Source organism: Octopus bimaculoides, chromosome 21 (genome assembly GCF_046866305.1).
Source record: "Octopus bimaculoides isolate indiv1 chromosome 21, ASM4686630v1, whole genome shotgun sequence".
NCBI classification, from domain to species: Eukaryota; Metazoa; Mollusca; class Cephalopoda; order Octopoda; family Octopodidae; genus Octopus; species Octopus bimaculoides.
Genome location: NC_142948.1, coordinates 18,856,964 through 18,874,692, shown reverse-complemented (window position 1 = coordinate 18,874,692; position 17,729 = coordinate 18,856,964). Strand labels below are relative to the sequence as shown.

At 39.5% G+C, this 17,729-nt stretch overlaps 1 protein-coding gene across 37 annotated transcripts in view; it reads right to left on the bottom strand.

Moving 5' to 3' along the window:
* LOC106874170 (uncharacterized) overlaps positions 1–16,994 on the bottom strand; it is a 312,709-nt gene extending 295,715 nt beyond the window's left edge. For all 37 annotated transcript variants that reach the window (XM_014921803.3, XM_014921805.3, XM_052975460.2 and 34 more), the window contains exon 1: positions 16,938–16,994. In XM_014921803.3, the coding sequence (XP_014777289.1) occupies positions 16,938–16,977 (40 nt within the window). In that variant the 5' untranslated portion in view covers positions 16,978–16,994. The remainder of the gene's footprint in view (positions 1–16,937) is intronic.
* Positions 16,995–17,729: the final 735 nt, after the last annotated feature.

The window sequence follows — 17,729 nt, the reverse complement described above, 5'->3', positions numbered from 1 at the left end:
TCATGGTAGAATCTGTAATAGAATTAGAGAAAAAATTCCAGGTGTAGAAGCAAAACCTGAAACCAAAACACCTTATAGTTAACTCAGCAAAGACTAAAATTAGAGTTAGGAAAACATCAGTTAATGGCCCTGCCTGATTTGTAAGAAAGGTATAGGCAGAAATTCCATGTGGTATACTCAATGTAAACTATGGACACACAAGAATGCAGTAGGACCACAGGAAGATTAACAGAGAAAGTAGACTGTATGTAGAAGACTTACATAGCTTGATTTAGTGCAATTTTTGTAGAAACATGTTATAGTAATTAGTTTGTCCATTTCTTGAAATTCTGGCTCAAACATGATATCTAAGGCTTTGCATTCATGTTCTGTTTGATGTCTTGTCATGCAGGAATACATGTTTGACAAGTAGCATTGGTATGCGTTAATCCTATACAAGCAGTTGTGATAGTACTATCCAGATTTGGCAATGACCATATTGAATTCATGAGAATTTCTTTCTTATGGTATAAAAATCTAGTGTTCTATAGTGATAGAACTGTGGTGCCAAAGAACTTATCAGGCATAGCTATTTGCTAGTGTCCCAACAAAGTTGTGAAAACACTTTTATATTGCACTTTCAGTATTTCCTTTATCTTCTGAGGATCTGCAGTCAGTAAGCCATTTTCTTTGAAGAGGGGGCTCTATCTTGTACCATACTGAAGCAAACTCTTTTGCAAATCCATAGAAGGCTTTAGAGTTTATCATTACATTTTTTACAGCCCTGGCATCTCTTTCTGCTTTCTCCTTTGCATAGGAGTGCTGAAATTCACTTTCAATCTCAAGCAATATTTCTTTGAGATAGGATTCTTCACTATCTTTCAGTGGTCCATCTAGACAGTTTGAGATCTTTACTTGTTGTCTTACTAGAATCTTCCTATCCCTGAGAATTATGTCTTTGTCAGTTTGACATTACCCCTGGAGCAAACTTGCAGCATATGTCATGTATGATTGTCATAAAGTGCTGTAGCTTTATGTCAATATCATTCATAGAGAGACTAATAGACTACCTTTCCAATCAGCTTTATGAAAGTTCATTCAGAAAAGGAGTCAGGTGCTTCTAGCAACCTGCACGTCTGCAGACCATACATTGTTAATTCTGCAAAGTTATAACCCGAAAAAATGATCAGTGTCCCTATAACATTATGGATGAATGCTGTGTTACTTGTGAAGCAGAGGTTCAGTACATTTTGACTCCTTGTTGGGTGATGCACAGTTTACATGCTTCTGTTCATGCAATGGAATACCTGAGAGAAGGCAGCCTTTATCCAATCGGTATCAGGGATATTGAAGTCTCCTGAAGGCTGTCATCTAGGTTGGTTAATACTTCTTCCATCTTTTCGAGGCTCTCTTCAAATGAGTCCCCATGATTTGGAGCATCTGGTGAGCAGTGTGTCGTACATACTACCATTTCGATCTGTTTAATGTGTACTGCCAGAGTATGTTGAAGTGTGACAGCATGACTACAGGCATGACATCTTCCCAGATGGACATTGAAACTCCAGCAGTTCTTTCTCCTGTTAATTTGAAATACATGTTTTGGTTTGTGTATCTCACTATCTGCCATTCCAGCAATCAAATGTGCTTCTGTTAGTGCTATGCATGTTGTTTGATTACATGTAACTAAGTCTCTCAGGTATGGGGCTTTGTACTGGTGGAATGTTACAAGACCCAACATTCAACAGGAATACTGGTGTGAAAGAAAAGGTTGATAGTGATTGCAAAGTTTCAGCTTACTTCCTCAATATATAAAAAAAGGGGATAGAAATTCCACATGGTGTACACAAGGCAAATTATGGACACACAAGATATGCAATGGAATCACAAGCAGGTTAACAGAATAAGTAGACTTTGTCTCTGGAACATGCACAGGCGCAATAAACACTAAAAGTATATGGGAATTAGATTTTCTCAAATGCTCAGGAGGATTCTTAGAGGTGATAAATAGCTTCCGATATCTAGGTGAGTTAATTAGTGGAGGAAGACAATGTCCAAAAAGTATAGTAGCCATAGTAAGAAAAGGCTGGAAAAGTTCAGAGAGCTATTACTACTGTTCATAATAAAAAGGTTCTCTCTCCTTAAACGTGAAAGATAGACTATACAACACTTGAGTACAAAATAATGCTACAAAGTAAAACATGGACCCTGAATGCAGAGGACTTGCAAAGATTAGAAAGAACTGAAGAACACATGTTCCACTGGATGTGCAATGTCAATGATATAAACAACAGAGTACAAATGTGTAGAGAGAACAACTAGCAAAAGCAGAAGTCATGAGAGAAGACTATGTTGGTATGGGCACATGATGCATATGGGACCTATGGAAGAGGGAGATCCAGCAGTGAAGTCATGACCTCAGGATGCTGAGCCTCACGGAGGAGAGATGACAATATGATTAGCAATATGTTGTGCTCAAGAAGACCTGCCTATCACAGCAAAACTGGTTTCAAAAAGCACTGTGTATACACACAACTGACCCTGCATGCAGTGTCTCTTCCCTGCCCTCTGATCTCCCTTCCCATTATTCTTCTAACTACTAAGTTATCCTGCAGCTATAATTAAATGAGAACACAACTAAATATTTCATCCTCTTTTTGTTCGACCAATTATCTCACCCTTACCCCTGAACTATATTTTAATGACACTAAAACATCTTTCTGGACACCATTTCATATCTGCCACTGTCCATTATCCCCACCTTTGTTTGCTACTCACTATATTCACCCCTAACATACCGCTGATCTCCACTACACATCTCTCAAATTCTATCCCCTCACACTCTTGCAACTTTTACCCACCCACCCCCATCTTTCATCACCCTATTGCTCATCCTTATGCTATCTACAGTTACATTATGATTCTGTTCCTCTTCACTATTTCTGTACTGCCACACCTCAACACTCTTCCCCCAAACCACTTCTACTAACATCTATCCCTCATTCCATCCCCTTCCTTCCAACTCATATCTATTATAATTTCTCCACCTTTGTTCCCCATTCACCCCGACCCCCCACACTTTTGCAACTTTACCCACCCACCCTTCTTGGTCCTTTTGTCCTCACTCTCTTATTCACTTTATAATCTGAGAGTATGATCCATCTCATCACAATCATATTTATCTCTCTTTCCAGCTCCACCCAAATTACTCCCATCCACCATTATATAATGCTGGAATAGTATTTCTTCTACGTCAACAAACCTCTTCCTATCCATTCATCATACTTAGACCTCGCAACACCTAACATAAAACCACTTCCCTCTCCGCTATACTCCTGCTCAGTCATGGACATTTGTGAGTTACAAGGCAATTCCACTAATGTTGGTACCACGTAAAGCATCACAAAGGGGTTGACATTAAGAAGGGTATCCAATTATAGAAACTATGCCAAAGCAGACATTGAACATTGGAGCTTCATGTAGTCCTTTGACTCAATGGAGCCTATCGAACTATCAACACATGCCAACTTGGAAGACTGACATTAAATGATGTGTGTGCATGCACGCGCACATGTGTGTATGCATGTGCAGTTGTAGGTGTATTTGTGTATATTCACACAAGTAGAAGTATAATTATAAGGTGCACTCAAGAAATGAAACCTATGTTTATATGCAGGTTGCTGTTTATATGCATATCCTTCCTGTTGGAGTTTTCAAGAGATGCACACATGCACAAGTTTGTATGTATATATAATGCTATCTATGAACATATAGGTCTGTGTACATTTATGTGTGTGTTTGTGTGCATGTGTGTCAGGCCCCATACAGAGATGCCGTTAGTAGGGTTAGGATTGGCAATGAGTATAGTGAAGAATTCTGAGTAGAAGTAGGGGTCCACCAAGGATCAGCCCTCAGCCCTCTCTTATTCATCATAGTCCTCCAGGCAATAACAGAGGAATTCAAAACAGGTTGCCCCTGGGAGCTCCTCTATGCTGATGACCTGGCCATCATAGCAGAATCACTACCAGAACTAGAGAAGAAATTTCAAGTGTGGAAGCAAGGTTTAGAATCGAAGGGCCTTAGAGTCAATGTTGCAAAGTTCTAGTAAGTAGGAAGGCGAACACATCACATACCCCTTCAGGTAGGTGGCCTTGCTCAATCTGTAGAAAAGGGGTAGATAGAAACTCCATGAGATGTACCCAGTGTAAGCTATGGACACATAAGAGGTGCAGCAACATCAAAGGAAGATTAACCAGGAAGATAGCTTTCGTGTGCGACAGATGCACAGGGACAATAAACACCACAGATGCTCAGAAAACAGATTCCATTACATGCCAGGGGGAGAAACTAGAAGTAGTTGATAGCTTCCACTACCTAGGTAACCAAGTCTATAGTGGGGGTGGATGCTCAGAGAGTGTTACCACTAGAATAAGAATAGCCCGGGAAAGGTTCAGAAAGTTTCTACTCCTACTGGTGACAAAGGGCCTCTTGCTCAGAGTGAAAGGTAGATTTTATGATGCATGTGTGTGAACTGCCATGCTTCACGGCAGTGAAACATGGACTGTGACTGCTGAAGACATGTGTAGGCTTGAAAGAAATGAAACTAGCATGATCTGGATGTGTAATATCAGTGTGCACATATGACAGAGTGTAAGCACCCTGAGAGAAATGTTAGACATAAGAAGCATTGGATGTGGTGTGCAAGAGAGACGTTTGCGTTGGTATGGTCATGTACTGCGGATGGACGAGGAGAGCTGTGTGAAGAAGTGCCACTCCCAAACAGTGGAAGGAATCTGGGGTAGAGTGAGACCCAGGAAGACATGGGTGAGGTGGTGAAGCATGACCTTTGAACGTTGGGCCTCACAGAGGCAATGACAAAAGACCAAGACCTCTGGAGGTATGCTGTAACTGAAAAGAGCCGGCAAATAAAGTGAGTTCACAGCTGTAACCTACACCAGTGTTGCATAACCAGCCCACTCAAAAGTAGGGCGACATGCCATGGTTGAGGAGACCTATTGAGTCAAGTACATCAACATCAATATCAAAATCAAATCAAATTACAATCAAATGGAAATTGCAGTTGTGACCCCATGCCGGTGGCACCTAAAGAGCACCATCCGAATGTGGCCGATGCTAGTGCCGCCTTGACTGGTTTCCGTGCCAGTGGCATGTAAAAAGCACCCACTACACCTTCGGAGTAGTTGGCATTAATTTCAATTTTTATTATTAATAACGCTATTGTTTCTTTCCAGATAATTTGACATCTGACTGTTCAAAGAAGACTTCAATAGTAACTACTAGCGACTTCTCTTGAAAATGGACAAAATTTGGCATCATGGTGTTATCGAGTAGCTGCAGAAAAAAGGCTTAGCCCCCAAGGACATTCACATGCTTGCAACGATGATGCTCCAACTTAATCTACAGTGCAAAAGTGAGCAACTGAATTTAGGAGGGGATCTCGAAGATCACCTAAGGTTTGGACATCCTGCAATTGCCACCACTGAGAAAAACATTGATCATGTCCACCACATGCTGATGGATGACAGGCGATTGACTATAAATCAAAGAGCCAATGCTATTAGCATAGCTTGTAAGACAGTTGAGAGTATTCTGCACAATGAACTTGGCATGACAAAAGTTTCTGCTTGGTGGATCAAAAACACACCAAACTGATCACATCACTGGAAAATCTGACACTGTTTGTGGGAGATCCAGCTGGTTTCCTTGAACGTTTCCTAACCCAGAATGAGTGTTGGGTTCAGTTTGAGCCAGGACCAAAGGGACAATTCATGCAGTGGAAACACCCCACCTCACCCGCTCCAAAGAAGGCTATGATTGTTTCATCTGCAGGGAAAGTGATGGCTTGTTTATAGGGATGCAAAAGACATTGTGTTTATTGACTATCAAAAGGGCCACACCATCAATGGAGAGTACTATGCCAACTTACCAAGGCAGTTCCAAAAGGATATCAAGAGCAAATGCCCAGGAAAACTGGCAAAAGGGGTCTTGTTTCATCAGAACAATGCTCCAACACCTGTGCATGATTGGCTTTGAACTCATTGATCACCCTCCCTATTCTCTTGATTTGACCCCATCTGATTATCATCTGTTTCCCAACATGAAATACACTTAGCTGAGAACCAGTATCACACTGATGATGACGTCATGTCTGCTGTTGAAGACTTTTTTGACCAACAGGATGAAAGCTTCTTCACCTGTGGAATCCAAGCACTGCAACACCAATGGAAGAAGTGTGTGGACCACAATGGGTATATATGTGTGAGCATATGTGAGTGTGTATATATATATATATATATATATATATATATATATCAGCAACAACTATAATGATATAGAACTTCTTCATCCTCAAAATTTATTTTCTCTTATTTTACAATTTTATACAGCATATATACTCCAGACAATATAACCATCCAGTGAAGTGAACACAGAATTACTCATTGGGAGAATTTACAGAGTGATTGACAACTAATAGTAGTCAAAGACATTAAATACTGATTGATGCGGTTAGCCATAACCTGGAACAAAACTGAGAGCCACCATGGTATCCAGCCTGATGTTATATCCCTCCAAACATATATACATATATATATATATATATATATATATATATATATATATATATATATATATATATATATATACCGGAGTAAGCACATAAATGTGAAATAAGGTGGAAAAAAAGAGCACTCAAATACCAGGAGTAGAGTAATATACTTTATTTAAAAGCAGCAGAAATATAACAGCTTTTGTTATATTTCTGCTTCTTTTAAATAAAGTATATATATATATATATATATATGTGTGTGTGTGTATATATACACACACACAAACATACAGAGAGAGAGAGAATAGTCCAATAAGTTTTCCTAAGTCAGAAGAAAACGGAAACTGATATATTAGATAATAAAGTGAATATATTACTAAAAGTATTACAAATTTACTCATATACTGGTCAATTCATGGTACCAAACAGTTTCCTGTAAAACGCCTTCCAAGTATGAAAAGGTAAATTAACAATCGAGTATGGCTGAATGAGAGAGTATAGCTTGGTCTCTTTTCTAGTGGAAGTCTGAAAATACCACAACCAGTTTACAAATCTCAGAGTTGTAAAAAGAAAACTCATGAATGAAAAAAGACAAGGCTGTGCTTTTTCATTCATGAGTTTCATTTGGGTTTTTGTACATAATCTCATCTCTGAGATATAAAATGGTTTGGAAAACCAGATCAAGCTGCAGTCTTAGAACAAAAAGGAAGCTGAGATTTGAAAGTCACGATCAATCCTCTCCTTGTAAAAATAAATATGATACTCAAATAAGTGATTGTTCAATGATGTTTTGCAAACAACTTGCACATGCAAGTGCTACTAGTCAAGAACACCACATACCAGAAGCCAGCAAGTGTATGGGGTCATCAGGAGAGAATGCGTGCTGTTTCAGGGCCTACCTCTCATGCGCACTGGCTCACTGATGCGAGGCCCCCGCTTGGTATATCAAATAAAACTCAATATTCTTCTAGCCATTGCTCATCGTCTGTTTTAAACCAAATCCAGTGGCTAGCCTTTTTCACTGTAGTTTGGACATCGGTCATGGTGGTATTTATTTTACGATGAGTTAGGCCTAACGATAACAACAGTCATCTCACGCTGTGTCCAACAAACCTTCTACATCTGACTTTGATTTGAAAATGCTCCACTTTCCAGCCTGCATCTTCACATTCCTCGAGGAGCTTTACATAATGGTCAATCTTTCGAGCCTGAGCGGCGTCCATGTTACTCTTTGCTCTAGCTTTTCTCATGAAATCATTCACCTCTTTTTCCCTGATGTCCCCAATTTGAAATTCGGTGTATGTGTATATAGGCACAGGCATGGATGTATGGTAAGAACCTTACTTTCTAACCACATGGCTTTGAGTTTAGTCCTACTGTGTGGAACCTTGGGCAAGTGTCTTCCACTTTAGCCCCAGGCCAACCATAGACATGTGAGTGGATCTGATAGATGGAAACTTTGTGTGTGTGTGTGTGTGTTAATGTCTACTAAACCTACTCGCAAGGCTTTGCCTTCCAGAAGTTTTGAAACTTTTCCAGGAAAGACATTTATTGATTTCAAAGTACAAAACCCTATTCTCCTTCAAAGTAGAATCCTCTGACTTCAAAGCACTTGTAGTGCTCCAGCCACCTCATGAAGGACCTACAGAAGTTTTCCAAAGCAATGCCACAGTCTCCTTCATCTTCTCAATGTCTTCAAAACGACTGCCCCAGAGGTTCTCCTGCAACTTGGGGACTGTAGGAAGGGTGAGGGACAGTTTTGATGCCCATCTTTGTCGAGTAGTTGGTTGCCAGGATGGAATTCTGGACTGGTGCAGGTGCTCAGGCTTTTTTGCAATGAAAGCTCTTCCTGAACTCCCTCAAAACCTCCTCAAAGTACTTTTTGTCGACCACCAGTCCAGAGGGAGCCCAGTGGATGTAGATGAGGCCCTTGCTGTTGAAAAAGGGGATCATCAGTACCTGATCAGACTTGTTTGGCCTAGACTCTTGTGCCTACGAAAAAACAGACACTTGGCTCATACAAGCTAATCCATAAGCAGCCTGGATTATTTCATAAGTTTCTGCAGCATCTTTTCCCAGCTTAACACAAAATTATTTATCACATCTCAACTGCATGCTGCAAACTAGTCAGCTGTGAGAAGCTGTGTTAAGTAGGATGTGTTCAAAGTCCTGTTACAGCCATTTCCTTGATACTGGAACAACAAAAGTAAGCAGGTCAGCCTATTAGATGTACAGTAATGATATACTAAAATTACAATAATGTAGGACAGTTGTAACTGTCGCATCCAAAATAGTCCCAAATCTTCTGGAATGCACCGCACATGTGTGTGTATGTATATATATATATTGTGTGTGTGTGTGTGTGTGTCATCATCATCATCATCATCGTTTAACGTCCGCTTTCCATGCTAGCATGGGTTGGACGATTTGACTGAGGACTGGTGAAACCGGATGGCAACACCAGGCTCCAGTCTGATTTGGCAGAGTTTCTACAGCTGGATGCCCTTCCTAACGCCAACCACTCAGAGAGTGTAGTGGGTGCTTTTACGTGTCACCCGCACGAAAACGGCCACGCTCGAAATGGTGTCTTTTATGTGCCACCCGCACAAGCCAGTCCAGGGGCACTGGCAACGATCTCGCTCGAAAATCCTACAGGAGCCAGTCAGGCGGTACTGGCAACGGCCACGCTCAAAATGGTGCATCTCATGTGCCACCCGCACAAGAACCAGTCCAGGGGCACTGGCAACGATCTTACTTGGCTTGCCGGGTCTTCTCACGCACAGCCCATTTCCAAAGGTCTCGGTCCGTAGTCATCGCCTCGGTGAGGCCCAATGTACGAAGGTCTTGCCTCACCACCTCAGCCCAGGTCTTCCTGGGCCTACCTCTTCCACGGGTTCCCTCAACTGTTAGGGTGTGGCACTTTTTCACGCAGCTATCCTCCTCCATTCTCACCACATGTCCATACCAGCGCAATCGTCTCTCTTGCACGCCACAACTGATGCTTCTAATGTTCAGCTTTTCTCTCAAGATACTTACACTCTGACGGGTATTCACATTGACATTACACATCCAACGGAGCATACTGGCTTCATTCCTTGCGAGCTTACGTATGTCCTCAGCAGTTACAGCCCATGTTTCACTGCCATGTAGCATGGTTGTTCGTACGCATGCGTCATACAGTCTGCCTTTTACTCTGAGTGAGAGTCCCTTTGTCGCCAGCAGGGGTAAGAGCTCTCTAAACTTTGCCCAGGCTATTCTTATTCTAGCAGCTACACTTTCAGCGCACCCACCCCCACTACTAACTTGGTCGCCCAGATAGCGGAAGCTATCGACTACCTCTAGTTTTTCACCCTGGAATGAGATAGAAGTTGTTTCCTGTTTGTTTGCAGTCTTTATTGCACCTGAACATCTGCCACAAACAAAAACTAACTTGCTAGTTAACCTGCCTTTGATGTTGCTGCACCTCTTATGTGTCCATAGCTTGCACCGGGTACATCTTATAGAGTTACTACCTACTCCTTTTCTACATACTGAGCAGGGCCATCTACCTGAAGGGGTTTGTGTTTTATCTACCTTCCTACTTATTAGGATTTTGGTTTTAGCTAGGTTGACTCTAAGGCCCTTCAATTCTAGACCTTGCTTCCACACCTGAAACTTCTCCTCTAGTTCTGATAGTGACTCCGCAATTAGGGCAAGGTCATCAGCATAGAGGAGCTCCCAGGGGCAACCTGTCTTGAACTCCTCTGTGATTGCCTGGAGGACTATGGTAAATAATAGGGGGCTGAGGACGGAACCTTGGTGTGTACTCATTTCCAACCCTCACCTTACTGGCCGCATCTCTGTACATGGCTCGCACAGCTCTCACTAGCCATTCTTCTATCCCAAGTTTCCTCATTGACCACCAGATAAGGGATCGGGGGACTCTGTCAAAGGCTTTCTCCATGTCAACGAAAGCCAGGTACAGAGGTTTATCCTTGGCTAGGTATTTCTCTTGCAACTGTCTCACTAGAAATAAGGCATCAGTAGTGCTTTTACCTGGCACGAACCCAAACTGCATCTCATCTAAATTGATTCGCTCCCTAATTAGTTGGGCTATGACCCTCTCTGTGTGTATATATATATATATATATATATATATATATATATCCTTCAAGGCAATGTCACAGCATACTTAAACATAAAGGTGAAAGTGGGCAAATGAATGAAAATCGTAAAACTCCGTACCAATGAGAAAAATAATCAAAAATTGAAAAAGCCAGACATTCCCATATCACCATGATTTCAAGCTCTGGCCATCTCCTCCAGTTTCTTGTCACCCCACTCTTATAAACACCACAGGTCATCCTGTTTCATATTTCCAAAAACTTGGTTGCTACTAGACATTGCTCTGTGATAATCAAAAATGTCAAGATAAGCACAAATCTGTCTTCTTAGCTTTAATTTGTCATTTCATTCATTTTGCATTCTACTATTAAAGCTGCCTTTTTTTCCCTTTTCTTTCATCTTCCTTTATCTAATATGCCCCTTCATCATCATCATCATTTAGTGTCCTTTTTTCCATGCTGGCATGGCTAAGACTGTGTGACTGGAGCTGGTAAGCTGGAAAGCTGCACCAGGCTCCAGTCTGTTCTGGCTTGGTTTCTATGGCTGGATGCCCTTCCTAATGCCAACCACTCCACAGAGTGTACTGGTGCCTGCTATATGTCAACAGCACTGGCCATAACTAGGATTTCATTTAGATCAACATGTCTTCTCAAGCATGCCAAAGGTCTCGATCACTTGTTATCAGCTCCGCAAGACTCAACATCTCAAGATCATACTTCACCACCTCATCTCACGGTCTACCGCCTTATTAATATTTCTTTCTCTCATGTGAGCATGCAGCTCACTGGCCATGGAAAGGGCAGGTGCATGGCAAGAGAGCTGTCATGCCCCACCACCCATAATGGAAATTTTTCTTCCACACACCCCTCCCATCCTCTTTGCCTATATCAGTATCCTACAAACTACAGTAATAAAATGGAAATGCAAATGCACATGACACTGAAAATGCTAATGAATTAGGAATACTTGTAATTATTTGATAATAGTTGTAAACTACACCTTTGTGGTAGATGCAACAAGTGTGAATAAGAATGAATGATGGTAAATTAAATGTAAGGACAAACATAATAATGAGTGTAAATCTGCCAACAGCTGATAAACCATTGCACAACCTTTCTTATTCCTCACAGATGCAGACATATTCATACAGTAATGGATTAAACATACTTCCCATCAAAGATACACCCTAAACTTCATGGCTGCAACCATAAATGTAGGCACAATGAAAAGTAGATCTGATAAGATTGTGGTAATGCCAAAGTAGAGATAAGTACACGTATGCTGTGTACAAGAGGTAAGATGGAAAAGATCCTCAACCAAACTTATCACAAGCAAGAAAGTGATACAAATTCTTCTAGGCAAGTAATAGCGCCTGCAGGGTGGAATAGACATACTGATGGCAGAAAAATGGATAGTAAAAGTAACTGAGGTAGTCAGGATACATGATAGGATAATTGAGACTAGTTATACAGCATATGCCCCACTGATAGGATTAACAAAAGTGCAGAAGGACAGCTTCTATGAGAGCCTTCTGCAAACTGCCTCAATGAAGACTGACAGCAACTTCATTCTTGTGGTTGGTTATTTCAACAGTCATGTTGGCCAGCATGCCAATGGCTTCTACAACATACATAGAGGCTATAGATATGGTGAGGGAAATGAGAAGGGTGTATAGCTCCTGGAATTCTGTGAGACAATGGATCCAACAATCTGCAACACACGCTTTAGAAAACCAGCCAACCACCTTATCACCTACAGACCTGGCATACATGCAAGTCAGATAGATTACATTCTCAACAGGAAAAGAGATGTCTCCCGGTGAAGATTCACTACACGATAGAGATTGGAGGCTAGTTACTTCAAGGTCAGAGTTAGGCAGACACACAAATGAATGACAACAGGAAAAAGGAAGATATGGAAACTAAAAGATCTGCAGTTGAGAACAGATTTAGAGAAATTGTAACTGACATATATGACTGTAGGGAGGTAGATATAGATACCTGGAGCACAGTTGAAAGCAGTGAATTTCTAGGAAATGATTTACTTAAGGCATGAACAGACATGTGGCAAGAGAAAAGTCCCAACCAAGCCAAAAGCAACATGATGGTGGAATGATACAGTTCATATGGCAGTAAAGACTAAGAAACTGGCTTGGAAAATTGGGGGGGAAAGTAATAGTAGTAGGGGGCATTACCAAATGGCTAGATGGGCAGTTATGCAACAGAAATATTTGGCTTTGGGTGAGGCAGAAAAGACAAGATTTACACATGTCTTGCAACACAAGAATCAGAGGTGTGAAGTGTCCAGGATCGCAAGATAGTGTATGAAAATGAACAGAGATGTCACTGGCCAGAAGTGTATTCAGAATGATGAAGATATATTTGCCAGTGATATGGAAGAAAATGATGTGATAGTACTATTATGAAAGGCTGTTGAATGTGGAGAATGTATAATATGTATATGATAAAGAAAGGCTACCTCAACAGAAGGACGAGTAATTCAAGTAGCATGGTAGATAAGGTGATCAAAGACATGAAGAGAGGGAAAGTTGCAGAGATGCTCAAATTATCCAGGGAGGTCAGTTGCAATTACCACCCGGATATTTAATCTAGTTATACAAGGAGTTATACAATGAAGCAAAAGCAGTATCTTTGTAAAGTACTGCAAAAGCAAAAATATACCTATATATTTATTTATACATCATATATATATCTATTGATACATCATATATATTTGAGAAAGTGTGTGTACATCCATCTTCTCCATTTTCTTTTGTATGTGGTTATTGCTTCCATCTTGCTACTACTACATTGCTGAATTTCTTTGTTTTAATATTATAACCGCTTCTTTTTGCTCTTCAGTGAAAGCTTTGCTACTCTGAGTCGCTGTCTCTCTCAAGATATTTCTGGTTAGTAAATGACTTAATTTATGCAGAGCTACTGCTGATGCAACAGAGTCAAAAGACTCAAACAGTCAAGAGTCTTAGTGATCTTTTCACCATGCTGCTAAACTTCTGTGAAACATCCAACCTGCTTCAACTTTGGTTCAAATGTTGTGATGATCTTGCCAAAGATTTCAAGCATCAAGCTCAACATATGTACCCCAGCATGGACATAGAGTGTAGAGATGAAATCTAAAAGGCAGCCCTCATCAAAATGCCTTAGGGAAATAAATGACCAAAAACTTCAAACAATCAAGTCAATATCTATTAACAGTAATTTTGAAAAAGTCATCATAAAACGCTAATGAACCCAAACTCACCTCAGGCAAGAGGACAGTCTATTCTATTTTTGACAGGATAAGAAGTTGGAACATACTTCCTTGATACTCATGGTAGAAATGGAAAGTCATTCTTAATCTTATATCATGACAAAGTCTATCTACATAAGGGTAGAGCTATTTAAGTTACACTCCTTCCTGAGGACTGTACAACATTCAGATTCTGTTAGCCTAAATCAGGGGTCACGAAACGTTATTCACGGGGCGGGAGGCAGATAAGTGAGAGAATGACAAGTGCGGGACACATAACCATTTTGTTCAATACAATACAGTGAATAAAGACAACCAACATATTTATTTACCAAAAAGTTATCAAAGAAGGCGACATTAGCAATAAGATAGTTATATCACACCCAGCACACACAAATCCGAATCTCACAAAATAAGCAGCAAAAAAGGTTAATGAGGTTTGTGAAACTATTGTTTACCTTTTAAGATATCATCAATATTTGCTTTGGAATTGTTGCATCCAACCAAGAGAATTGCTTTCAAATGTTCAACATCGTTCGATGTGCTGACTTCCATTTTGAAAATGTTTGCTCACAGACATAAGCTATTCCAAACACTGATGCAATACCAGAGGCAAATGAACTCTCATTGCAGGTACATACACAGAAGGTATAGTGCGGGAGCAGGCCGGATGAACTGACTTTATGAGCTGGATCTGGCTCGTGGGCCATAGTTTGGTGACCCCTGGCCTAAATGATGCAACTATTTGCGACATCACCAAGAATTCAATAAGAGATACCAAATGATTGCCTGGGGTGATGCACTATGGCTCATGAGAAATTTCTGGAGACCCAAGATAAGTCACTGAAGGAATTGCATGAAAATAGATCTCAGATGAGAGAAGTATTGTCGAATGACCTGTTAAATCCTAACAGTTATCCCCCAAAACAACAAATGGTAATGAAATCCAAGTTGGCCTTAAACCATCATTGCTTTGGGCCCAACTCAAAATCTGCAGCCTACTACAGGAGAGTGAATTATTTTGAAGATCAGCAATCTGGTCACTTTGCCAAAAATTTATGACAAACTGGAAGATTTCATTCTGGTAGTGACAGAGCCATGAATTTGGTGTTTCTCAATCCACAACATTACTGACACACAAGTGACTGTGCAAAAAAAAATATGTCTAGGTCTACAATATCATTTGGGAGCTATTGCAAGTATTTCCAAGAAATAGTCATATCTACAAAATGATAAACACTGTTGTGGATCAGAAAACAGTTCCTGCAGAGTTTTTAAATTCCTAACAATCTTTAGGTCTACTACCACACACACTTCAATTAAAAACAAATAATCTCCAGTAATACTGCAGTTATGCAATTGTATAAGATTAATAGATTATATTACAAGTCACCTACAATATTTTTTCTATCATTCTCACTGAATTAACTAAAAGAGGATGCAATTATATCCAGATAAGCCATACTAACAGATATGTCTTTTCAGTTTAGTAGACTTCAGTTTCCAGAACGCATAAACTTTGCCATATTAATCAATAAATCCAAAGGTAAATATTGATACTTGCAGGACTGTATCTTGTAGAATACTGCTCTTCTAATGGCCAGTTTTACGTAAGCTGTTCAGTTATTGGAACTTTTTATTTATGCCTCTATTGCTAAAACAAAAAGCTTTAAGTATTCTAAGATGATAACATGACAATACTCAGTACTGCCAAGTCTATGATCGGTACAGATCTAATATCACATAAGCTGGGGTTCATCAGAAATATTAATTTTATTTCTTTATCACTGATTGTATTGCTGTTCCAATATGTGAAAGTGTGAGGTTCCTCCAAGCACTCCAGTCTCCACATATGAACGATTTTATTTCCATGGGTATTTACCTTCCGACACTACGGTCATCACTAATATTTCAAATTATTTTAATTTGAAAAATAAAGATCGTATATCTCAACAACATAAGACGATATATAACCTTCAATTACATTCCAAATGAAATAAACTGTATTTCAGGTTCATTTAATTCTGTGTTCTTATCTAATATGTGTGAAATGGATATGTTATTTCCAGAAATTACGAAATATACTATAAATATTGAGTGCCTATCTGTAGACTAGTGCATTAAGACACTGGACTGCTAGAGACGTATTGGGAAGCAAATTAATTTCTTAAATGAACGATAACATTTCGAGAGAAATGCAACAGTGTTTTATTAAATAGAAAATGCGTTCATTAAAAATAATTTGGTCTATTTACAGCTCCTCTCCAGTCTGGGCAACGCCGGGTATTCTATTAGTGAAAGTCAAATAGCTGACACAATATTTTCTTACTTTTTCTATGTGTGCGCGCGCGCGTATTTATCCACTTATTTTAATTTTTTAATTTCTTTTTAGATTTTACAGAAACTTCGGGTATATAAAATGTATTTATACATTTCACATAAAGCTTTAAAGAAAGTTTAATGAATACATATCCATGAAATATGAATAAACCTACGTAATTTTAGTGCGAAGCAGTTTTCATCTCCCCATTTTTTGACAGTAATCTCTGCAGCGAAGAAAGAATTGAAATAACAGAAGATATTCTTTGGTAATCTTTTTTTTTTTTTCTTTTTTCGCTCGTAATTTTATGCTTGCGTGTTTCTTTAGTCATTCACAAAGTAGACACATCTCGACTAATTGGTAAAAACATTGTAATAACCTTTGAGTTATGGGTCTGAGGCCCAAGTTGGGTGAAATATAGTTTTATTTGACACACTCATTTGTTGAGCACATCGTTTCATATTGTTTATTAGTTTATCACTTTCGTAGATAACTTTTATTCAAAGCTGATCTCTAAAAAAAAATCGAAGGGAGTAGCTGAAGGCCTTCCTTCTTATTTGATGATGCAAAAAAAATTCTTCAAAATATTGTCATCTTAACAAATTACGTGACAAGTATAAATATTCATTACAAACGTCGATTGTCAATCACTTTATCGGGAATATCATAATGTTGTTTTAGCGTGTGTAAAAAGCACCCTGTTGAAGTTAATTCACTTACCTGCATGTTCCCGTTTAAGCAAGCCGACTGTATCCGCCATTTTGATAGAATGACGTCACCAACAGCAAGACTGAAACTGATTAAAGGGAGATCATTCGTGTTGGCTCAAACAGAAGTCTAATATTTTGATGGCTTGTTGTCATGTAATCTGTTGCAAATAATAAATGTTGCTATTTCAAATGGTCTTACTATCAATGCTTATCATTCGGATTGCTGTTCTGGTTTTGTCGCTGTTATTAGTCTTGTTAATGTCATTAAGCTTGTTATTGCTACTAATAAAAAATCGTTATTATTGCTACTGTTGTTATCCTCATAAATATAAGCGTTTGTGTTAATACTATTTCTTGCTACTATTAATGCTATTTTATTTAATATTGCTACAGCAACAGCTGTTAAGGCTGACGTTTGCTGCAGCTGTTATTGCTGGAATGTTTGCTAATTCTACTGTTCGTTCCTCCCTTACTCTTATTGTTGTAACTGACGTTGAACATCTTTTAACTGCTTTTTTTTTAATGTCGCAACTAACATTGTTATTGTTACTGTTTTCTCACTGTTGCTTTTGTGTCTTAGCTTCTGCCCCACATTCATCAGCCTTAGCCTCTGCTCGTCATAATCTTTGCAGAACACACCTACAAACATGCCTTAACTTTCAAACGATGTTTGCTAGCCTTCAAGAATGTTGATAATTGTTCCGTATATATGTAGTAAATAGTGACTCAAGAATTTTTTCGTGTCTACAGGTTTCCTTTTTTCTCATCTTTGACCCTTCCAGCTTGGGTTACATTGCCATCA